The sequence below is a fragment of the Pistacia vera genome, unplaced genomic scaffold (assembly GCF_008641045.1).
Source record: "Pistacia vera cultivar Batoury unplaced genomic scaffold, PisVer_v2 Contig213, whole genome shotgun sequence".
Taxonomy (NCBI): domain Eukaryota; kingdom Viridiplantae; phylum Streptophyta; class Magnoliopsida; order Sapindales; family Anacardiaceae; genus Pistacia; species Pistacia vera.
Genome location: NW_022196017.1, coordinates 820,780 through 845,899, shown reverse-complemented (window position 1 = coordinate 845,899; position 25,120 = coordinate 820,780). Strand labels below are relative to the sequence as shown.

Sequence of the window (25,120 nt, the reverse complement as noted above, 5' to 3'; positions counted from 1 at the left end):
TCATTTAGCATAATTGCATTCACTAGAGGTCAATATGAAATGCTCTAAAAAAACATTCTGCAACTAAGTTTTTAGTAGCAAAAAGTAATTTGTATAATTGTTTCCATATTCAAGTCTAAAAAATAGTCGCGATAATATTTTGGATTTTACATTCAGCGTCTAAAATGATTACAATTAACCACTAAATTTTGGTCACTAAAAGATAAATTCGGCCACTAATAAAATAGTCGCAAAAAACATTGGATTCTACATTAGGTTTTAATACTATAATTAACTATTAAATTTGGTACCAAAAGATACATTCAGCCACTAATAAAATAGTCCAAAATTATTGGATTACATTCAGCGTTAAAAGACTTATAATTAGTCACTAAATTTTGGTCACAAAAAGATACATTTGGACTAATAAAATAGTTGCGAAAGCCTTTTACGAAATTACCCTTACACCTTTGGCGTCTAATTTGTGTGGGATTCGCGAAAATTATTAGACACTAAAACTGACATTTTGCAACTAATTGAGTAGTAGTTATACAATTTTACCAAATTACCCTTGAACTTTTAGCGTCTAAGTTGAGGGACTATTTTGACCAGCATTTACCGACTATTTTGCTAGTCGCAAAAAAAAAATTTTTTTTGCGTCTAAACTAAAATTTAGACGTGCTATGAATCTGCGACCAGCCTACTGCAACTAAGGGGCGACTACCAAATTTAGACGTTAAAAATAGCTTAGCGTTTAAATATGACTTTCTGCGTCTAATTTTGCTAGACGCAAAATGCCAGTTTTATTGTAGTGTGTGAATTCTTCTGAATTATCAAACTCCATTATATCGTCAAAATGGTCACTTCAATCAATAATTCCGGATTAAACAAAGGGTTTAGCATGTATCATGCATACAAATTAGTTAAGGCATGTGGTCCATCATCAAGTAATGGTGAATAATCATCAAATTAGCTCTCTATAATATAATTCTGATACTCTTCTGATGTCACAATATTCTATGTGAGAACAAACCCATGCACACAGGGACACTAAATTTGGTCCCAAATTTCATCTTGGAAACCAACTTGTTACCAACTTTCCTATTGAATAAATATTAACTTTTCATTATAATTAATATTACCTTGTTTTATCATCACAAAAACTACACTTCACCTACTGATCAAATTAATTAATAAAGAATTCTAACCTAAATGTGATTATATAAACCCTTGTATTGTTTGCTTGTAATGCCACATATTGAACGAGAAAAGAGTCACAACATCAGTATAATGACGATCGATGAAACAGAAAGTTAGAAAATGAAATCAAACTTATTTTAACATATGAAAACAACTTTATATAAACCCTCTTAATGGAACATAGAAATTAAGCAAGAAAGAGTTAAACATCACCATGGTTATTGATCTTCTCTACCTTGTTCTGTTAGTGTCTGTTCTTCTCATCTTCTTCAAACTCATTGCAGAGAAGAAACGATTTGAAGACAAAAATCATATACCCAGCCCTCCTAGTCTTCCTATAATCGGCCATTTTCACCTCCTAAAACAGCCCTTGGCCCCACCATTGACCAATCTCTCAACCAAGTATGGTCCTATTTTCTTTCTGCGTTTAGGTTCACGCCCAACACTTGTACTGACTGAACACTCAGTCATTGAAGAATGCTTCTCAAAGAATGATATCATCTTCTCCAACCGTCCACTCTTGCCCTCTAGAAAGATTCAAACTTATAATTATTCTACAATTATAGCTCCATATGGCAACCACTGGCGCAACCTTCGCCGTTTCTTTGCTCTTGAGATATTCTCAGCGAAGCGTCTGCAGATGTCTGCAAACGTTCGCCATGAAGAACTAAGAATCATGGTCAAACACTTGTTTAAAAGCTCACTCAAAGGGGCTAAGAAAGTGGATGTGAAAGCGTTTCTTTACATGTTGGATTTTAATATGATGATGAGAATGGTTGCAGGCAATAGGTGCATTGAAGAAGAGGAAATTGACACAGATGAAGCTAAAGGTAAAATGGATGAGCTTATCCAGACGTTTATACCTGACTTGAAAATGGCTCTGGGCGATTATTTTCCATTTCTGAGGTGGTTGACTTACTTTGGAGTGGAAAAGAAGCTGCTAAATTTACATATAAAGAAGGATGCTATCACGCAGGCTCTTCTAGATGCACATCGAAATTCTAAAAAATCTACTGATGTTGAGACTAGTGGAAGTACAATTGTAGATATGATGCTGAAACTGCAGGAATCTGAACCTGAATTCTACACCGATGATGTCATCAAAGGAATCATGCAGGTAATTCCCAGGAAAATATAATATTCTGAGACTTGTTAAAAATACAGCAATCCTTATTTGTCAATTCTAGATTGATCCCCAAGTATATAGATATTACAGACAAGGATTATTTGATTGTTGTTGGGTGTATGCATGCGGCTGCGCTTTTTTAATTTATGCCTTAAATTGAAAGAGCTAGCGTTTTTAATTCCAGTTACATGACATCAAAGGTGTTTGGGTATAATAAAACAGACATAGAACCTCAAATTTTATGAGGGTGTTTTAAGGAATTAATATGAGATAGATACTAGCTAGTTTCTAACTTGTGAGAAATCTATAATTTCTTTAACTATTTAACTAATAAGCTTCTGGTTTTTTAGTCAATGCTAACAGCAGGAACACACACCACGGTGATCACTATGACATTAGTTATTTCACATCTGCTATCACATCCAGATGTGATAGAAAAAGCAAGGGAAGAGATCGATAACCACGTTGGACAATCCAGGCTAGTAAATGATGCTGATCTTCCTAAGCTTGCATACCTTCGAGGTATTATAAATGAGACACTTAGAATAACTACAAAAGCAGTTTTACCTCCTCGAGAGTCGTCAGAGGAATGTAAAATAGCAGGTTACGACATCCCACAGGGCACACAGTTATTTGTAAACGTATCGGCGGTGCATAGGGACCCAAATTTGTGGACAGACCCAGATGTGTTCAATCCTGAACGATTCCAAGATATTGCAGAAGAAAAGGAAGGGTGTAAATTCTTGTCTTTTGGTGTAGGAAGGAGGATATGTCCTGGGGCTAGTTTAGCCATGCGAGTGATGGAATTATCACTAGGGACCTTCATACAATGCTTTGAATGGGAAAATGGTGAGGATGAGGTTGACAGAGTTGGTGCTGTCAAAACCAAAGGGAACATGCCAATGGATACGTCTGTTAAAATAATATTTCGACCTCGGGAAGCACTTGTTAAAGTTCTTGATCAACTTTGAACTGTGAGCATGCGGCTTCTGAAACTTATGCTAACTTGTGGTTTCTGTTTGAACTGTAAGGTGCAAAACTAGATATGTTTTTATCTTTATTGTCATAAACCAATGTTAAATAATTAATTGTTATTGATTATTATATGTAGTTGCTGTTTGGGTTTTTTGTGTAAATTAATAAACATGTTTATTTTGAATTTTTACTGTTAAGAGATTTAGATGAAAGATAGCGTTTTCCTTAACAAAGTATTAGTTAACTAAACATTTAAGCAAACTGAGTTGTTAATGGTGTTTTTCTACTGGAAATTTCACAAGTAAACAACATTGTTTTAAAACCCGACCTAGCCTGTTTAACCGGTTGAAACAGGACTCGAAAGCTTCAACGGGCCGGGTTTATGTTTTTCCTATTCACCAAAAACCCTAAGATTTGGGAGGATGATTGGCGAACAATTACCGGCCGAGATGTTGGGGCTTTTGAAGAGAAACTGCTGGTGAATGCAATGGTGGTGACGACGTTGATTTTCAGTGAGTAAATCGACCGGAAATCGAACAAAATTGGCAACGGAAAAAACTGGCTTTTGCCGACGATTGGCGAGGCTAACGGGGGTGGCTTGAGGTGGGTTTTGGTCGGGAGGAAGAAGGGAGTAATTTTTGGGTGATGGGGAGGGTTGTTGACGCCGGCATCGATGAGATCTGGCCTGGAATGTCAACGTCGGTGTCGGTGAGATTTGGCCAAAATCGAACCTATTTCGGCTAGATCTTGGGTATATTTTAAGGAGAATGGGCTCAAGGGACGATTGGGGTTGCATCTAGAGTGTCGCCATCGTCAATCAGTCGCTAGCGGATTTGTATTTGAGGTGTGTTTTGCTAAATTTCAAACCTATAGGGATGTAACTGTAATTTTCAGAGATGAATTTGCTGAATTTTAAAAGTTTTTATCAATTGATTTGACCGTCAGTCAAACCGATTAAACCGGTCAACCTAGGACCCGACAACTTTGCCAGGTTTAACCCCGGGTTGGGTTTTAAAACATTAGTAAACAGAGAAACATATAGCCTGTTTGATAGATTATTTAAAAAAAATATTATTCTGAAAAACTATTTTAAGTTGAGTTGAATTAAATTAAATCGAATAAGATAGAATTATGAAAATGTGTTTATTATAATATCTGAAAATTATAAAATAGTTGGATAAAATGTTGAATAGTTGTCTAATACATTTTTGTAAAACATTTTCTAAAAATTTTTAGATTTTTTTAACCCCTTATATTTGTTAATTTAACTAAACAAACGCTACAATAAAACTTTAAAAATTAACTAAAACATCCCCTAAAATTTGGCTGTCATCAACGACAATCTAGCCATCGTCAATGGCAATTTTGCTAAGCTAAGCTTGACCAGGAAAAGAATTTGAAGAATTACAAATGTATGTGCAGCTGAAGGAGGTCAAGTGACGAACAGGAATGTAGCTTTAGCTTTCCATAAACACCATCTCATAAGAGTGCACTCATGTACACTACCATTATTATTATTATTTACAAAAAAATACTAGTTTTACAAAGAGAAATACAAAGAGAGGCATACAAAGACAAATCTTACTCTTAAAAGAAAGGAAAGAGAGAGAGAGAGAAACAATCATAAAGATTAAGGACAAGATTTATCTTTGTATACCCCTCTTTGTATCCTTCTTTATAAGGTTAGCATTTCTCTATTATTTATATGATTCTTATTTATAAACATTTTTTCCAAAACAGTTTTAAACATATTATCATTTATATAGTAAACCGGACCGGAGTCATAACCGGTTGCCGATCAAACCGGTCCGACCGACAGGTGTGATCCGATTTTTAAAACAATGACTACAGTGATAAAAAGAGCCAATAATTATTAGAGTTATACAAGTATTTTTTTTTTTTTTTTACGTGGATTCTTACGTCAACAATCCTTATCTAATTTATAAAAAAATCAAATATATCATCACTAGAAAATTCTTAAATGTGGGCATCCAAGCATTAAATGAGTTCAACATGTAGCGTTTTAAATGGTTAAGCGTCTCATTAACAAGTACAAATAGGTTAAAACATGTCATAAACGGGTTAAATGACTAAATTCATAAACAAGTTGAACTGTGTTATGAATTTAGACTATACAAAACCTGGGGGAACTTCAACAATATCTCTCGATTTCCAATCCATCTTGAAGTCTCAGTGTAACTATATATCAGTTAGCATCTCTCAAAAATCTTGTAGAGCTTCTCCAATGTTGCTACCTAGAAGAAGCAACAATCACACATCAGTGTTTCATGACAACTATTGGCCTTGTATATTATAGCAAAGAAGTAATATATAGGATTGAAGTCATCCAATTTGATTGGTTTGAAATCCTTATGAAGGAACCCTCCAGATGGTAAGTCCCACCGGGCAACATATTCCAAATGTAACTCGCTGAACTCCAGAGTACCAACAAATTTTAAATTAATAATAAAACACACACACAAATACAATGAACAAAAATTCATAACCAATTACCAAGCTCCAGCAAAACTTAGAATTACAAGCACTAATTACTCAAACACCTGACCTGAACAAATGTTCCATTCGTAGCCATGGAAGTTGGTGGTTTGAGAAAGAGTCTCATAGCTGGAAATAAGACATGCTGAATTGACCACTCACGCTGAGCCCAAGCAGCCTCCGCCTCTGAAACTAGTTCATGGTCGATTTCATCCTCCATTTCAACATCATCACCTGTAACCACCAAATTGCAATAAGGTCAAAACTCCCAAGAATAGAATAGTAATGTCTCAAAATGGAGGGTGCACAAATGACATGACCGAACACTATAGCAGTATTAAATCAAACAAGTGGATCACATTAAGAAGTAAAGTGGGTATGAGTTGCAAATTCAAACTTCGGCATTTAGTTAGGACATAGAAGTACTATTTCCTTATTGATATTTATCTTGTAAAGGTATTTGCATGTGATTCATGTTTTACATTTGTTAAACATATTCCTCATGGTAGAGGATGCAAGAGTTCCGAGCTAACCTGTAATCTATACAGAGCAGAGAGGCTGAGACTGAGACTGAGACATAGCAAATGCCCAGAAGGTCTGGACCAATCAGTCGATTTTTAAGTGTTCTCCATAAAAATTATGTACCAGGTCTAAGAAATTTTATCGGGAAGAGGATTTTGACAAATGAATCAGTCTTTTAAGGTTTTTTTTTTTTTTTTTTGAAACCTGAATTTCTTTCCTTTTTTTTTTCTTCTTAAACAGAACTTCTCTTTCTCAAAGAGGTTTCAGTGCTACATTCTCCATCTCAAACTGTCTTTGAAGTCAAGCTGAATTCTTTTTGTTCCCATATTAAAAATAGCTTAGATTCCAAACTTTTACCGCCCATGCAGTACTAAATTAAATGTTCTTTTATTAGAAACAAATTTGTAAAATGAAAACAATAAATCGTATTTGGAATTTCAATATTCCCTATGTATTATTCTTGATCTGCTGCAATGCTAACAAAAATACTGCTTTAAAAACCACAATGATAATATTTTTTTCCTCCACTCTTGCCTCAGAGAGGAGAGAAGAAAGATTAGCAGATACTTACCTATCGAATGTCCTTAAGGTGTTTCCCAGCACCATGTCAAAAGATTCAACGAAAGACAGTAATCAATCAAATACAATAGTCAACATTTTTGCATGACATAGTTCACTTATAGTGAACTAGCATAAAAAGATACAAGATCAATTCTTGATGCATGAGAGAGAGATCACATTATTGCAAATAATCACAGAAGAAATATGGTGGTCAACATGCATGCCTGGTTAAATAAGGATTCTCATATAGAAAAAGATTTGCTATAAAGCCTTCCTATAATGAATACTAAATTTTGTCCAACAGTAATGACTATGTGTAATTATCACAGCCATTCCCAAAGCGCATCTGATACATATAACTCTACCAGCAAATTAATTACTTAGGAAGCTCCTATTATAACTCTAATAGGATATTAGGATGCCAAAAAACTGAAGATGAATCTTCAATAGAATGGTAAGTCAAACAGAAGTGACAGAGACATCCTTCAACTTTTAAGTCTATCAAGAGTTTTCGCATGAACTTAACAACAAATAGACTTCCAAGGCATAAAAGACCTTACCAGTACTGTTTGAGGGCTCTCCTTCATTTTCAGTATTTGTAAAAGCTTTTCTCTTTTTGTAATTTACCAAACCTTCACCTGATGGGTTGGGCATCAGAGGAGGATGCAGTGCATAGAAGTTACCAAGGGCAGCTGCAATTGACTGAAAACAACTTTTTTCCTCCTCCCAGTCAACCTACAATAATGACGAGAAATTACATTATGTTCAAAATAAGTTATGTAGAAAAGGAAAAAGGGCCAAATATTTAATAGATAGGCACTTTATGCCTTCCTTATAGTACTTACATATCCAAATTACCAGATAAGATATAAAAGTAACCTCCAGTTGTCACAAAATGTAAAGATGAAAAGGCTTGACAGTGTGATGTGTCGGAAAAACTTCCCCTACCAAGTATTTGATACATAGAACACTTGCAGACAACAAAGTGGTGTCCATATATGTCCAAGACTAGCCTAGAGAGTATAAGAGGATTACCAACATTTACCTATAAAAGGACACAACTATAAGGTTATTGACCAACATGGTGAAGAAACTTACGTGGTCTCTATGCTAAAAATTGTTTCATGCTGGAAATTTCAGCAAACAAACATTCAAACATAATCAAATGGATATTTTGCCATTTTAAAATAACAAAAAGTATATAAGTTGCATCCCCATATCTATTTGAAAGTTGCCAGTTTAGACATTCAATTCTGGACTTTTACTCACCAAGAAGCATTGCAATAAAGATCTTTTAACCATTAAATAAATAACCAATCCCACGGGATATTTGTTTTAGTAGATACCAAAATTCTATAAACACTTGCGTAACTTTTCACGGTACATCAGTCACTCAAACCAACAAAGATGGAAAAAATTGAGGGAACATATTACTTGTCGGCATATGCAGGTCGGTAAAATTGTTCTATTATACAGTCAGAAGGTTAGGAAATTTCAAGAAATATCAAACTACTGAGTCAAGGATTAACACTTCAACCATAGTATAATAAATTACCAATAACATGCTAAACTGAAAGATTCATAGGAAATAGAGAGCATCTTTAAACATTTGAACTTACATCATTGCCCAAACAAAGTACAAATTCAGGAACGTGATCCATGTCAGGGGTGTACTGGTCTAGTATAACAGGAAGCCTAGATAAGTTGCCATGTGTGTCAATTTTAATGCAGAAATACTCCTCCAGCATTTCAGCTTTTTGCTTGAGCAGTTCTGTATTCATCTATACAGAGACCAAAAGGAAATAAGCCACAATGTTCCAGTAAAGCTGCACATTTGCAGTTATTTTGTTCCTACGTTCTGCCCATCCACATACCACAGAAAATACAATGAATAACAGTAAGACTTGTATCCAAACAAAAAAATAAAATAAAAAATGAGAACCATTTTTTTTTTTTTTTCCTGCAATTGGTTCCCCATTTTTCATATTAATACCACTCCTACATGTCTGTCTCTAACCCACAAAGAATTCCCATCAAAAAGCTTAATGTTCCAGGAGAAGCAATTAATGAATTAGAGATAGAGGAAAACCTTAAGATATAGACTTCCATGGACTTGTACAAGAACCCCTGAATAGTCCATAAGAATGCCACCCCTTGCTTTGCAAATAATCTTAATAATTGATACCAAAGAGAATTTAAATGAACTAAAGCAAATCTACCTTCCTCAGATAAGAAAGCCCTTTACAACCTTATAATCTCCTCTCCACTTTTTCAAAAATAGTATCCCCAAAACTCAGTGACCTTAGATTATCAACCAAAGGTTAACTTTAAGATCTTGGAAGCAATAAACATATAGACACTTGCAGCGAATTTTCAACTCTCTTAGTTGAGATAAAAGTGATGAAAGTGGCAATAAAAAAGAGTTTAGAAAAAAGCCAAGGAAAATGTGGCAAATTAAGAACTAAATGCTCCCAATTTCTGATACTAGAAACACATTTGGGAAAATATCAAGGAAGGCAAAATTTTTAGGGACATGAACACTATATGTTCAATTCCCTAGTTTGATTCGAATGAACAAATGATCCACAGGTGTTATCATTAAAAGGCAGTTGTCTCATATAAAGACAAAATTCTCAGGCTTCTCCTAAGACCCTGCTTTGGAGCACGGGAAAATGATCATTTGACTTAGGTCATCTTAACATCTTAACAAGTTCCAGTTAAGATTCTTTGTAATCCAGCATTACATCCACAGCCAAAGTTAGACTTTGTTACCTGGCAGGTTTAGCACAGATCCAACTGGATCACCGACAATTCAGACTAATATACGTTCTATTTTTCACTCTATCAAATCTTCAAAACAAACCTGAATCTTTTTCGCTCTAATAAAAAAATGGAAGAACAAACTAACCTGACTTAATCAGAATGCATTTCAAAAGGTTCAAGTATCTTGAAAAAATAAATTGTAAGAAGAGAGAAGATTACTTCAGCAATCTTTTCTTTTAGGTCATCATTCTCACTGCTTTCTGGATCCAAGTCCTCTTCTTTGAGAGCCAACACAATCAACTCCGGCAAAGGTGCTGGGTCACTTAGTTGTATAGCATTGAAATGGGCAAACCGTTGCAGAACTTGCTGATACATGAGTTCTTTGCTGTAAAAACACTGATAGTGAAAATTTCAAGCAAGCATAGAACTAGTGGCACAACAAGGACACTAGGAAATAGAACAAGCCAGAGCTTTAAAAACCGACTTGAAACTGTTATAATATGAGAGGAAAGGAAAAAAAACAAAGGGTATTAAGTATGCTTATCACTAGTTATTCCACTGATTCATTTCACTACAAAGAACTCCATAATGACAAAAGCCATCAGTATCAGCAGTAATTTGCTGAGGAAGAGAAACAAATTGGAAAAAAGCAGATATCTGACAAGATACAACGGAAAAATGGTATTAAAGGCTAAGAAATCAAAGAGTGATCAATCTCAAAGAATAACTAAAAGCTATGCCAGGACCACAGAGATCTTTCAATACATACAAATGTCAAAAAAAAAAAATTAATTTTTTCTTTGCTAAGAGGATTAAAAAATTGCAACACATAAAACATAAAATTAAAAAGTAAAAAGGAAAGAAAGAAAGAAAAACCAAAAACAAAAAGTTCTAAATCCTGGCCAGAAGTTTATATAAATTAATCAGGAGTTATAATCACATGAAAATGAAGTACAGAATGTCAGGAAATCGAGGAGGGCAGAACTATTACCTTAGGTTTACTACATTTGCAAGATAAAGATGAGTTTTATGCTGAAGCAACGCAAAAACATCATCTGCCATTCCTATATATGTGCACTGCCTCACAATTTCCTGTAGACCTGCACAAACATAAATTTAAAAAAAAAATGAGAGATCTACCTAAAACTATGAAAGGTTTTTATTGTCAACAGTACAGCAAATTTGATCAGAATGTTACCAGAATGACAGTTGCAATCTATATCATCAATAAGTTCCTGAATACTGGTAAGATCTGCAGTTTCATTTGGGTTCCTTCTTTGCCTAACAGAAGACCTACACTTGAAGGTATTAAACAAAATATTTAGTAAAAAAGTGTGGGCATAAAAAGCAGTCATATTCAGAAGAAGTAACATTAATAGTCAATGTTGTACATGTAACATTAAAATTTATATATATGCACTAACATTACACAAAACAAAACAACAGGAAAAGGATCAACCAAAAGCATCAGAAATTGCTAAGTGGAAATAAGATTATGCTGAAAGCTAGATATCCCACATTACTTATCAAACTCAAGCAAACATGACATGTATATATTAGATAAAACATTTTAAGAAATTATATTGGAATATTTAAAATATTGCATTAGTTCTTGAGATATCCCATACTTGCACATCTCATTAACTAAAAACTACTTTTTGAACTTTTTATCATCATATAATTCAAGTGGGCATTATCTGACAGTACTCTCCAGTCAGTATGCTTTAAGCAATTATCATATAGAGATATGCTGACCATACTACAATCAGTTGGTGTTTCCTCTTCCTTTGGGCAGCTTAACAACGTGAAAACATCAGCAAGTTCCTCAGACAATCACACCCATTGAGCCCCTTATTGTAACTGGTTTTATCACTAGAAATGTAGAACCCAGTTATTTTAAGATCTTCCCACCACTAGTTCAGTGACTGAAGAATTTAATCCCAACAGCTTAATGTCACCACTTAATTTTCTTGGCTAAGTTCGTGCGGCCTTAACACTTCGAGAATGTGTTAAGCAGCCTAAATCTCACACAACTCAAAGATTTAGTATGTGAATGAGAAGGATAACTGTAGAGACATTGTAAACTCTATATTGAAGGAAACTTGTATGTTACTTATGAACTTTACAAAGTGGAGTAACCTATTTATAGGCTAAACCTCCTCAAGGAATTGACTAGATACAATGTATTTTAATCCTTAAGTAATTCTAAGTGGCAACTTTGGGAATGATGATGTTTAGTCATGAGCCACTAAGTATGCTTAACCTTGAGTTAACTTAACCATTAAGCAACGTGCTTTTGTCGCCAAACGCTAATCGTGACATTCTCCCACACCTAATGTTGCGACGCTCTCGTCGCATTATCCTTATAGCGCAGGATTGAGTCTTGGAATTGCCATAATGAGTCTTCGGTCTCCCAACTGGCTTCGACGGCGGGAAGTCCCTTCCATTTGATGAAGTATTCTCGGTAATTTGGCACACCACGACTCTATCAGCAAGTATTCTTAACCTTTGTCAAGGATGTCACAACGTTGTTGGTGCTCGTTTAGAGACTCCTCAGGATAGCTCCTCCAGGTCTCATGGAATGGCTTTAGCAAGCTTACATGAAGGACGGGTATATCTTCAGTTTCGGAGGAAGTTGAGTCGATACCAAACTTTGCCGATGCGTTGTATCACTAGAAAGGGCCTTTCATATTTGCACACTAGGCCTTTGTGCACCTTTCTTAGTGTCTTGAATTGTTGGGGTAGTTAGCTTTACAAGGACAAGGTCACCTTCTTGGAACTCAACAGGCCTCATTTGCTTGTCTGCCCACTTTTTCATTCTCCTTGCTACTTTGTATAGGACTGCACGAGCAAGTTCAGTTTGTTCGTACCATGACTTCGCTAACCTGAATGTTGCAGGGCTCTTTCCATCATAGCGTGTGGCTAGGGAAGATTGTTTTGTTGTCGTCCCAGATGATCTCGAAGGGACTCTTGTTGGTTGCCTCGCTCCGCTGCAAGTTGAATGAATTGGGCTATGTTAAAGTTTTGCCCAATTCCATTGGCTAGCACTCACATATGCCGCAAATATAGCTCTAACAGTGCGTTGATGCGCTCGGTATGGTCTCAGTTTGGGGATGAAAGTTGGTTGAGAAGTCTAAGTTTGATCCTACATCTTGAATAACTCTATCCAAAACCTTCCGGTGAATCAAGAATCTCGACCACTAACTATGCTCGTCGAAATGCCCCATAACTTGATGATGTTGCGGAAGAAAAGCTTGATTGTTTCTTTTGCTGTGCAATCGGTGAATGCGGGGATAAAGTGGCATATTTGCTAAACCTTTCCACATGACTATGATGCTCCCAGACCCTTCAAACCTTGGCAAACACGTGATGAAGTCCATTGAGACACTCTCCCATGGTCTCTCCGGCACGGGTAATGGTTCTAACAACCTGCTGGTTGTTGTTGCACTACCTTGTCTTGTTGGCAAACAAGGCACGTTCACACATACCCCTCATTGCTATCCTGCACCCAGGCCAATAATAGGCAGATTTCAAGAGAGCAAAGGTGCTCTCATACCTGGATGACCTGCCCATAAGGATTCATGGTACTCATTGATTAATTCTTTCCTCAGATTATCCATCTTGAGATGTAGAGGCGGTTGCCTTGGTGTAAAGTAATCGTCAATCAGCCAAACCTTCAGGTCTTTCTTTCTTTTACCAAGGCAATGATGTTTGAGCCATGGCTCGTGATGGAGTCCCTGTTTGATCCTGTTAGCCAACGCGCTTGTGACCTGACTGATGCTCGCTAACTCGACCTTGCGGCTAGTGCATCTGCCACCACGTTGGTCCTCCTGAGCTTGTACTCCAAGACATAATCAAACTCGGCGAGAAAGTCTTGCCATCGTGCCTGCTTTGACTCAACTTCTTTTGGGCTGAAAGTAGTTTATTGCGACGTTATCTGTCAGAGTAACAACTTGGACCCAAGTAAGTATGTGTCCACACTCTAAGGCAATGGATGATGGATGTCATCTCCTTTTCTTGCACGGTGTAACGCCGCTCAGTCTCATTGAGCTTTCGACTCTCGTAAGCAATCGGATGCCCATTCTGCATGAGTACTCCCCCGATGGCAAAGTCAGATGCGTTGGTATGCACTTCATATGATTGTGGTGGGTTTGGCAAGGCAACCACGGGTTCCTGGCTGATTGCAGTTTTTAGCTCTTCAAAGGTAGCTTGACATTCATCTGCCACTCCTACGACTTGTTCTTCTTGATAGGTCTGTCAACAGCTGCCTTTGCTGAGTAGCCCTTGATAAACCAACAGTAGTAGTTTACCAATCCAAGGAAGGATCGTAACTCCGACACTTTGGTGGGTGTTTCCCACTCTTGAATGGCTTGCACTTTGTTGTCTTCCATTATAAGCTGTCGTCCATGATCTTGTGACCCAGACATTACCTCCGGTTGGCGACCATTTCTCCTCCTTCTTGATGTGCATCTTTGTCCCGCAAGACTTGGAACACTTCTCTTAGGTGGTGCACATGCTCCACGAACCAGTCGAGATAGGGATGGAATATCTTATTCATCAAAGTGCAAAAAGTGGTTGGTGCATTGTTGGACCAAATGACATAACCAAAAATTCATAGACCCATACTTGTAACACAAGTGGTCTTTGGCTCATCACTTCGGCTATGCACACTTGGTAGTAACCTGACCGCAGATCTAGCTTGGTAAAGTAGCAGGCATGCCCAGCTGATCGAAAAAATCGACAATCAAAGAATAGGACAGCTATTTTTCACGGATACCTTGTTGAGTGCTCGGTAGTCTATGCACATGCGCAAGGAACCATCCTTCTTCCTTTGAAACAAGACTGGTGCGCCATAAAGAGCTTTGAGGGCTTGATAACCCTGCGTCTAGTAGTTCCACAACTGCCTCCGTTTCCGCTAGCCCGGTGGTGTGCATACGATAAGGACCCTTGACAGGGGACTTGGCGCCTGGTTCCAGCTCAATCTGATGATCTACCTCCCTTCTAGGGGGTATTCCTTTAGCTCTCATTTGGTGAGACATCAACAAAATCCTCGAGTACTCTGCTACCTCCCAGGGCACTGCCTCTGGTGGTTTTGGTTCCTCATCATCATATTGCTTGAGGATGACCAAGTAGTCTTCCTCTTTTTTGATGCCTTTCTTGAACTGTAGGTCAAGAGCACCGTCGTCTCCGGCTTGGTAGAGCGCTTGTGGGCAATACACAAGCTTGCTCCCCGTCCATGATACACTGGTGTTGGTTAAGGCAAGGGAAATGACTTGACTTGTTTCATAAACTCTAAGCTGAGGACAACTTGGTAGTCTCCATTGGTGAACTGAGAAGTCTATGTAGCGACCAGTTCCATTGTGGTTTTGACATGTCGAGTACTCCATGTATTGGTTAACCACTGAGTTGACTGCCTTGATGGTGCCTCCACCTCCTGAAGCCTTGAGGCCCAACCGGCATACTTTACTTACTGAAACGAAGTTGTGCGAAGCTCTTGTATCTACCATGGCTTTGGTCCTTCCCATTGATGGCAACATCACATAGAACAACCCTTTGGCTTGGGTTTTTGGTGCGAACTGGATCCCTTGAGTAGTTGCATCGATCCCATATGTGCCCCATCGCTATTGCTTTCGGCTTGCTAGCCCTCTGATGCTTGGCTATGAGGGAAGTGAGAGCTTTCTTCTCCAAACAGTCTTTCACCCAATGAGGCCCATTGCAAATGAAGCAATTGCTGCGGAGTTTGTTAGAGCCCTTGTCCCAACGTTGCCCTTGTCCTTACACTTGGATGAGGAGTTGTCCTGGTGGGTGTCCCGGTTGCTCTCTTTAGTTGCCCCCTGTCTCCCGCACCTTTAGCAAAGCCGCCCTTCTTGTCTCTGGGTTTGCCGGTGTGTTCTTTTTGGTTGCTATAGTCTATCAAACTTTCAACATGTTATGGCTATGGCAAGGTCTTGTACTCCCCGACGCCTTAGCTCCGTTTTCAACCATGATTGCAACTCATCCATAAAGTTGAAGAGCAAGTCTTTGTCAGACATCCCAGGAATCTCCAGTATCAAGTCGGGGAAATCCTTGATGTAATCACGAATTGTCCCTGCTTGCTTGATCCTACGCAAGCGAGCTCTTGCCTCACTCGACATTTTCCGAGTAAAACTGTCGCTTAAGCTCTCTCTTAAAATCATCAAAGCTGAGATAGTGCAGATACCTTTTTGATAGTGCAGAACCTTTTTCGATGTCTCCCTCTCTTCTCTCCACCACAGCCTTGCAGTGTCCGTGAGATAGAGGACTGTAGTTTAAATCCTAGAGATCTCCTCTGTGACCCTACGGCCCCAAAATACTTGCTCTCCCACAAGAACTTCTTGTGCCTTATGGAGCCACCAAAGCTTTTTAGCCTTGGGACATCAATCCTCTGGCTTTTAATGATGTTTGCTGCCGGTTCATTGCAACCATGGCGCGCTTGCATCGCGCTAAATCAGCTTGCACCTCGTCTAAGCAAACAAGAGTGTTGTTGACTTTGGTTTGGAACACATGAAGGGTCTTGGCAAGCTCCCCTACGAACTCCTCACGGATTTTCCCCATTTCAGTCTTTAACGACTCCTCTAGTTGAAGGGGTTGGGGTTGGGGTTGACTTTCTCCAAACAACCACGTTCTTGAGAAATCTCCATCTCAGTCGTCTTGGATCCCTTTATTGAAACGACAGTATCTTTTGCCATCAAATAACAACCGAGGTTATGCCAACCGAGGCTCTGATACCACTTGTCACGCACTTAATTTCTTGGCTAAGTTTGTGCGGTCTTAACACTTCGGAAATGTGTTAAGCAGTCTAACACTCACACTGACTCAAAGACTAATAGTATGTGAATGAGAAGGATAACTGTAGAGAAATTATAAACTCTATATTGAAGGAAACTTGTATATTGCAACTTATGAACTTTACAAAGTGAAGCGACCTATTTATAGGCTAAACCTCCTCAAGGAATTGACTAGATACAATGTATGCTTAATCCTTAAGTAATTCTAGGTGGCAACTTTGAGAATGATGATGCTTAGTCATGAAGTTAACTTAGCCACAAAATATGCTTAACCTTGAAGTTAATTTAACCATTAAGCAACGTGCAACGTACTTGTGTCGCCAAGCAAGCTGGTCGTGACATTAAGCTTACAAGAAAAGTCCAATAATAACATTTAAATTTTATCATATTTCCCCATGTGCATGGTCAAATTTAAATAATAGATATGTCATGGGGGTCCAGACGCAAAGATTTTGTGGATCAAACACATAATTATAAATTATAATTACTGAATGGACATATGATGGAGGAGCAGAGATAGATAAGAGATAGAAAATAAAGAAATAAAGAGAATAAGAGAAAGAAAAAAGAATAAAGGGATAAATTTAGAAGAGAACTTACGCAAAGATTCATGAAAAACCATATTTAATCAATTATTTATCAACTAGTCTTCAACACAAATAAGGCCTTTTTACTGGTTATAATCCAATTCCTAATGAAAACATAATTCTAACTCTAATAAAATAATCAAATAAATTTTAAAATTAACTTGGACAAAATAATTTCTGAAATATAAGAAGACAAAGACTGAATAACTCTTACATCCTATTCCCATAGGTGCTAAATCAACATTTTTTCAAGATTTAAGAAGGTCTCTTGGCCAAATTAGCTTTGATAATATGTTGAGGAACCATTAATCACAAAAGACCAAGCTGATTGGGAAAAGCCGCCTAATAGTATCCAAACTTGGACATTGAGGATTATTTTATATGGATAAACAGGAGGTTCTACTAGGACAAAATATAGGAGTTAGACTCCACATTGTAGAGCTGAGAAATGAAGATGGGATGAGCATATTTGAGGATTAGGTCAAATTGTGGACAAGACATGATACACAAGCAAAGCTCATAGTCAGCGATAATGGATGGAGGCTAGAAAAAATGAAAAATGTGAGTATATGTATATTAAACATTCCTCAAGGACATCAAATCTAATTGGGAAAGGAGTTTTTGGGTCAAAATAGTCATGATTGAGAGCTTTCTTTCAGCCTCGATGTTATTGAAATCAAACTAAAAAATGTAAGAAAAGACCTTTCCACAACATCCAACTGTGAGTATATGTATATTAACTATGGAACCTACCTGACAGCAGTTAAACTAGAATTCTCTGCAAGATGTTTATGAGGCTTGGTTTGGAGGTAGGCATGCAACCTTCCAGCTGGATCCGATGAATCTGTTCTTACCATCTTATGCACTGGAACCTTTTGCGATTGTGACCCTACTTACACACATACAAAAAAAAAGACAGGATACAACTTAGAAGAAACACTTCAGTGTAATGAACAAATATATCTACCAGAGTTATTAATTTTGGGAGAAACAATTTACACCCTCTAATTTTAGTAGTGAAATATTGTATTTGATGGGAATGCAAATTTCCTTCATAACCTCATTAAGTAATCAGTATGAATAGGAGTAAGCTTATTTGGAAGAACATAAGTCAAATACCCTCCCCATTTAGAATGAATAATATTAAAATGATGATCCCAACCAAAGGCAGCAGCACACCTAAGAACAAAAATTTTCCATACCAGGGGAAAGGAGTTTAGGCTGCAACTCTTTGCTTGTACCCAAGGAGCTAGAAGGAGAGGATGCCACAGTCTGTAACATGCATGAGAAAATAGGAGACCAAATCAGAAATGATGAGAATTACAGTGTCATAATAGTTAGAGATGGAAGAAATCCAAAAGATATATGCAGGTAAGTTTTGTACTGTGTTAGACAATGGCATGCAGAAAAATATATGAAAGGTATGTTTCTTAAGTCCTACTCAATAATATTTTACATCACTTCTGACGGTGCCTCAACTAGTCAGAGAGACTACATCTAAGTTTATAACAAGTTGGGCCTATTTCTCAAGATATACAATGAACTCAACTCGAAACTGTTGAGTTGGACAGGTATCTATTCTTATAAACTGTTACATGCTCCAGTTATCAGATTAAACTGAGTCCACGTTTAAGTAGAGTGTCAGGGGGTTAAAAGTGTCTCAAATTGCATAAAAAGATACGTAAGTTTGTCCAGTTAAGCAAATATCTTATAGCCAAATCGAGACCAGAATTTATTTTCAAACATAAAAATCTAGTAGTAAAAGGAGAGAGGAGTAACATTTGTTAGTACAAGTATCTTAGGTACAATGAGTAACTCTTAAAGCTTTGGAACTCTACAATTTTGTAGACAACTTTGAATTAACTTTTATTCGTCAGAACAAATCATAGATTGTCATTATGTGTAAAATTCTTATAATAGTATATATTGCTAGTGCTGAAAGAAGGGCGGAAGCATGTCTGCAATCCACTCAATAAATTCTCGTCTTTCCAACGGTTTATTGTCAGAATTGTAATTACAGAATATGAAAAACAAAACAAGAAATCAAGAGAAATGCCCAAATCAACCTCTCTGATAATTTACATGGACTAGAGAATTAAAAAAAAAATAAAATAAAATAAAATAACTTCAATACAACCAGTAAAAAGCTATAAGAAACCTCAATGGATAATACTTAATAAATAATAATTATTACAAAGAACTGACAAAGTTATTTCTTATGGTGCAGACAGTGACTATTTATTCATGTCATATAATCCAAAGTTGCCTAATTTGGTTACAATTAAAAAGGTTTCCAATTTACACCAGTATATCCATATGAAAACCAAAATAGCATGAAATTTAGAGTAGAGAACAAAGATTTTGAAGTCAACATGACAGAGAAGGGGGGAATATGAGGCAAAATTATCTCCTTCATCTACAAGAATGTAAATCTTTATCTAGTATATCAGGACCCACTGTAATTAGCTCAGAATTCAATTAGTGGATTTCACACCCCCAAAAAAAATGTTTAAAATTGTTTCTGTCTGGTATTCTTTCTCGGTGAATTGCTAGTTCAAGTATTTGTAATTCTTTCTGGTTTTTAGTATAACTTACTTGGTCTTTTATTAAAAAAATTTAAAAGGAAAAAAAAATAACGTTTCCAAACTTCTGCCCAAGGATAAATAACATGTAAAAATAATAGAATAAGATACCCTCACATCTTCTTAAAGTATGAAGAATATAAAATTCTTTATGATACCAGCAACTTATTATCAGTACTCAAAATGTTGATACGGCTGATTATCATCCACAAGCAACACCTTGAATTAAATAATTGAAAGTTTTTATCCAAGCCTAACAATTTTAATATCAAATTAAAGTTTAAATGAAAAAATAATGAAGTGACTAAGGATTAAATTATTAAATCAAATTCATGTGAAGTTTAAACTAATTATGAAGTCAATCTTCGTCTACTCTTTTGCCGATTGATTTGGAGTAAGGCAAAGGAATGAGATCTACTGAATGCACATATTTGAAAAAGCAAATATCTTCTTAAAACAGACTGGAAAGTATTAGCTCCTCTAGTTTACCTGTTCTTGATATGTCACTGACTCATTTGACTGTCTCAGTTTCAATTCAACAGCTGACTGTATCTTCTCAACAATGATTTCCTGATTCAAAAGGCTTACCTGCATATACATAGTTCCTCTTACATAACAGAACGTGACCTCTTACATAACAGAACATGAACATATACTTTTAAAACAGACTTTGGGTACTTACATCATACATGGTTTACTCTTATCCAACAGAATACATGTACTCTCATAATATCTTTTGGGCATTTTCATTATAAGTCCAAAATCCATGCAGTACCTAGCCACTATATTCCCTAGGCCATGCGTGCTTTAGGCAATGGATATTCATAATCATATCCCTTTTATGCATCATTATATGATCCCATAAACATATCTTACAGGAGAGGTTGGAACCAGTGCATGAGAATTATACCATCCTTACGCAATAGTTTCTAATGGACCAGCATCTATGTACCAATATTGTAGAAATTCCCTTCCTGTAGATACTATTTCTAACAAGATCTATATATATTTAATGAATCATTTAGTACATCAAAATAACTGGAACCCAAATCAAACCCAAGATTTCAATATCTAAAAGGTTTTTTTTTTATTTCATAAGAAGCGATACAATTTTATCAAAAAAAAAAAAAATTAACATACAAGTAAAATAAACCTCAAAGGCCAACTTTTAGAAGATTAGGTCGGTGGATAGAAGGTAGACTTTAGTTTAATTGGTTTTATCTCGANTGTAGAAATTCCCTTCCTGTAGATACTATTTCTAACAAGATCTATATATATTTAATGAATCATTTAGTACATCAAAATAACTGGAACCCAAATCAAACCCAAGATTTCAATATCTAAAAGGTTTTTTTTTTTATTTCATAAGAAGCGATACAATTTTATCAAAAAAAAAAAAAATTAACATACAAGTAAAATAAACCTCAAAGGCCAACTTTTAGAAGATTAGGTCGGTGGATAGAAGGTAGACTTTAGTTTAATTGGTTTTATCTTGACTTATTATTCATCACTTTTAAGGTCACAAATAAAAGAAAAGCTAATGAATGGAAGCCCCAACAAGCGCTTAAGGCAAAGAGCCTACAGATTTTTTTCTCCAATATGTGTAATGGGCTTAATGAATCACTTAACCCAACATTGAAAAAGCCAAAGCTAGTGTTGAGTTTGTTGACAAAAACTTTTTCTCTAGATTTTACAGAGCTATTATCTACCTTCAGAGATAAAGAGTCAAAGTCTACTTTCTTCACCAAAGAGTCAAAACCCAACAATAGGTTAACAATAGAGAATCTTAAACCAAAATGAAGTACAAAGTTAAATACTTAACCTGCAATTCAATTATCCCCCAAGTTTAGATCCAATAGGGATTATAGAGCAATAGAAATTTGTGTTCAAAGCAAAACAGCAACCATATCTAATAATTCAAAATACAGTTGATATAAGATTTGCAATCTGATGAGGTAAGGAAGAAACAAACACCATATGAATCTAGTTCTATAATACTTTAGTGGTTGGCAATGAGAATAATTGAACTTGTTACACTCCTGTGGGAAAAACTTAACCAACTGAACTTTCTGCCAACTTTTTAGCAAGCCCGTAGGTGTTCCTTTTCTTTCTCTTTTTTTTTTTTTTAAAAAAAAAAAAAAAAAAAAAAAAGTTTGTCAATCCCAAAACTAGCAACATAGTATAGGGAACAAGAAAGCAAAAAAACGTACCTCTCTCTTTGTCGGGTGCACATTCACATCAACATGCTCAGATGGTAATACAATTGACATGTAGATGAAGGGTTTCGAAGCTTTAGGCAAGGTTGCAGTATAAACAATTTCAATAGCTCTCTTCAAAGCAGAACACTCAACCAACCTATCTGGAGTATAAAACAGAATATAGGAACATAAACAAAGTGTTTGTATGAGAATCCATTATCTGCATACCCAAACAAAACTGACAACAAACAAACCAGATTGGAATTCTTTTGGTCCAACAGAATAAGATAATAGATAAATAAAACAACCGTACAATCTCCAATCATTTTACTTGCATCAAGAAGGAATTTTTTTTATTTAATGTCCACCGAGCACCTTGAATTTGTACAAATTAATTTTAAAACAAAGTTCTGAAAAAAGCATAAATAAATTATGCATATGAAAGCTTATCCAAAATATTCTAGCTTTCTGAATTTATAACAACAAATCCAATGCGTAGAGACAATGCATCGTTATAAACCATATAAACACATTCTAATTCTCAAGCGTCGAATAGATCATACATACCATTAATAAAAAGCACCATTGTTGCTTTCTTTGCCACATAATTTGAATCAGATATGAAACCATCCATTTTGAAAACCGAAGTTGAGGGATCATTGTCTGAAGCTTCTATATTCATCAGACTGCGAGCAACCGATACCCCATAAACAGTTCTAATAGAATCAAGCCTTGATGATGTAGTAACTGAGTGAACATCTGCTCTTGCAGCTCCATGCTACATTATGTCAACAAGTTACAAATGCTTTACCAAGTCATCAACAGAATTTCCAAACAGTAAATAACCCATATGTATTATAACAATGATTCCGTAACATAGACACCAACCTTTCTACAAGAGAAGCCCACATTTATGTGATGAATGGCTAACCGGCTTAACAAATCAACAATTTTCGTATAATCATCAGAAGAGTTTTGCAATGTCTTCTTTCGAGCAATCATGTTGTAAAACAAATTCTCCACCTTAGAACAAACATTAAAATAACATTAGACCAAGGAAGAGGGGAAACAAATAAAGGCAGATTAAAACTGCCAATTGTATAAAGAAGTTCACATAAGAACTTCCTGCTGTGAATAAAATTTAGCTAATCTCATACAACTTCACTCCAACTAGAATCCACTCAGAATCGTAAATAACCATAAACCACATTACAACCATGAAAAACACAAGATCATAATTGTTACTAAAACTCCTCAACTACCACATAGATTCCAAATTTCCAAATTTTCCACAATGATAAAAAAAACAAACAGTCTGGTTCATACCATTATCTGCGTTCCTTTTACAGCAGCACACGGCTTTGGTTCTTGCTCCATCAAACCATCTCTGTAAGATACCCTGAACAACAAATAAACTCCAATTACAACTTAAAAACCAAATAAAAATAACAAGAAAAAAAACACGAAAAAAAAAAAAAAATCTCCTTTAATCCCACAAAAAAAAAAAAAAAAAAAAAAAAAAAAAAAAAAAAAAAAAACTTCAAATTCCAATTGCTAAACAAATTTAGAGTAATGCAAAACACACCTATAACCATGCAACTGTCCTTTGGTGATGGTCGTGACCGTCACGTGACCAACATAAGTCATGCTGGCCAAAGCCTCTCCTCTAAATCCCATGGATTTAATCGACTGCAAGTCCTCATACTTCGACAACTTAGAAGTAGTGTGCCTCTCACAAAGTATCGCCAAGTCCTCATACTGAAATTAAAACAAAGTAAAATAATATTTTCCGTTTGGTTCACGAGAAAATAAATGAAAAGAAAAAGAAAAAACATTAATAATAATAATAAATAATTGTTATATATACACGAATGCCGTGGCCGTCATCAGAGACTTGAATGAGCTTGAGGCCACCGTCCTTGACGACGACGTTTATGGAAGTGGAGTTGGCGTCGAGAGAGTTCTCAACGAGCTCTTTAACGGCGGAGACAGGGCGTTGGATAACCTCACCGGCAGCAATGCGGTTGACTACGGACTCTTCTAGGCGTTGGATTTTGGGTGGCTCTAACGACACTTCGGCTCTCTCAGTTTCCTTGTCGTCCATTTGGAGAAAATAGTCTTCAGTCTTCACCACCACACATGGAAACTTGTGCAATGCTTAGTTAGTGGTGTACCGGGTTTAATTCGGGTTGAATTAAACCCGGTTCGGTTTTGACCTCTTGCCAAAAATACCCCTCCAGTTTACCTTTCATCTTGACTGTTACAGAGGATCTTTTTGGTAAGGAACTTTTGAATATCTTTTACTAATTAAAATAAAAAAATATATTAAAACATAGCATTAGTAGAAAGATTCCCAACATGAACTGCCACGTGTCTTAGTGGTTTCCACCATTTGAAGTTAAAACTTAATTAAAAGACTATATAATTGGTAAATGTTAACTAAATAGCTTTGTTTTTTATTAAGATTAATTAAACATGATTAGGGGTTAATTAGGATTAATGAATAATTGTGTAATCTTTTAAAAATTATAATATATCTCCAAAGAGTCAAAAATCTTGCAGACAAACCCAACACCTTCTTCTTCTTCCTCCCGTCACATTAACGCATTCCTCCGTCATTAACATCTTCTCCAACACAGATCCTCCTCCTCCTCCTGAAATTTCGTCCAGGTATGTGTATTTCCCTTTTCGATTTTATATTTCAATTTACAAAGACTTAATGATGAATTGGGTTTGAGTTATGATTTTGATTTAGTTGTTTAGGTTGTTGGGTTGTGTTTGATGTAATGGAAGTTGAAAGGAGTGAAATTTGTTGAAAATTTTCTTGCATTGTGGGTAGTTGGGGGTGGTAGCACCAATTGTAGGTGGAGATGACTAAAAACATATTCTGGATATGATGGATCGCTTAAGTGATNACTTTCAACTTGATAGCTGAAGAACATAGGGTGGCAGCCACTGCATTATGCATGGAGGGAGAAGCCCTCCATTGGTATCAATGGATGGAAACCAGGTTAAGGATCAGTAGTTGGCAGGAGTTTAAAATAGCTCTCTCCCAAAGGTTTAGCGGGACCCAAGAAGTGAGTCCCTTAGAGATGCTGATGGCCACCAAGCAAACAGGCACGATTCTGGATTATCGCCGAAAATTTGAAGAAGTTGCAGCTTTAATGACAAATGAAAAAGAAGAGGTGCTCACTGCATTACTGTTATTTCCATCCTCTATTGCATAGATTGTGTGTTTATTCTGTTTTTATGGAATTTATTTGATGAATGTGATGAGATTGAGAAATGATTCATGTTGAGCTTCTTGGGTAATCACCATTGTAGT

At 36.3% G+C, this 25,120-nt stretch overlaps 2 protein-coding genes across 3 annotated transcripts; one reads left to right on the top strand and one right to left on the bottom strand.

The window, feature by feature from the left end:
• The first annotated feature begins 1,356 nt into the window (after positions 1-1,356).
• On the top strand, positions 1,357-3,422 carry LOC116129756 (cytochrome P450 81C13-like). The gene is made up of 2 exons (XM_031415486.1): positions 1,357-2,296; positions 2,656-3,422. The coding sequence occupies exons 1-2, from the start codon at positions 1,394-1,396 to the stop codon at positions 3,274-3,276; spliced, it is 1,524 nt and encodes a 507-aa protein (XP_031271346.1). The 5' UTR covers positions 1,357-1,393; the 3' UTR covers positions 3,277-3,422.
• A 1,800-nt stretch (positions 3,423-5,222) lies between these two features.
• LOC116129723 (DNA mismatch repair protein MLH1) lies at positions 5,223-23,919 on the bottom strand. Of its 2 annotated transcripts, XM_031415437.1 has the most exons (16): positions 23,663-23,919; positions 23,381-23,553; positions 23,122-23,194; positions 22,684-22,818; positions 22,363-22,573; positions 21,808-21,956; positions 20,087-20,185; positions 18,218-18,287; positions 17,769-17,904; positions 10,821-10,915; positions 10,614-10,722; positions 9,842-10,007; positions 8,479-8,640; positions 7,420-7,594; positions 5,847-6,010; positions 5,223-5,535 (listed from the first exon to the last, which is right to left on the bottom strand). In XM_031415437.1, exons 1-16 carry the CDS (start codon positions 23,897-23,899, stop codon positions 5,491-5,493), a joined length of 2,199 nt encoding a protein of 732 aa, XP_031271297.1. In that variant the 5' UTR covers positions 23,900-23,919; the 3' UTR covers positions 5,223-5,490. The 2 variants fall into 2 exon arrangements, with proteins under 2 accessions (XP_031271297.1, XP_031271298.1); XM_031415438.1 differs by lacking the exon at positions 8,479-8,640.
• Positions 23,920-25,120: the final 1,201 nt, after the last annotated feature.

Excerpts from the sequence above, each read along its gene's own strand:
- LOC116129756 (XM_031415486.1), top strand. The coding sequence starts at position 1,394 with ATGGTTATTGATCTTCTCTACCTTGTTCTGTTAGTGTCTGTTCTTCTC. Across the intron at positions 2,297-2,655 it reads TCATCAAAGGAATCATGCAG|TCAATGCTAACAGCAGGAAC; the intron begins GTAATTCCCAGG and ends CTGGTTTTTTAG.
- LOC116129723 (XM_031415437.1), bottom strand. The coding sequence starts at position 23,899 with ATGGACGACAAGGAAACTGAGAGAGCCGAAGTGTCGTTAGAGCCACCC. Across the intron at positions 21,957-22,362 it reads AATGGTGCTTTTTATTAATG|ATAGGTTGGTTGAGTGTTCT; the intron begins GTATGTATGATC and ends TTTATACTCCAG. Across the intron at positions 10,723-10,820 it reads AGATTGCAACTGTCATTCTG|GTCTACAGGAAATTGTGAGG; the intron begins GTAACATTCTGA and ends ATGTTTGTGCAG.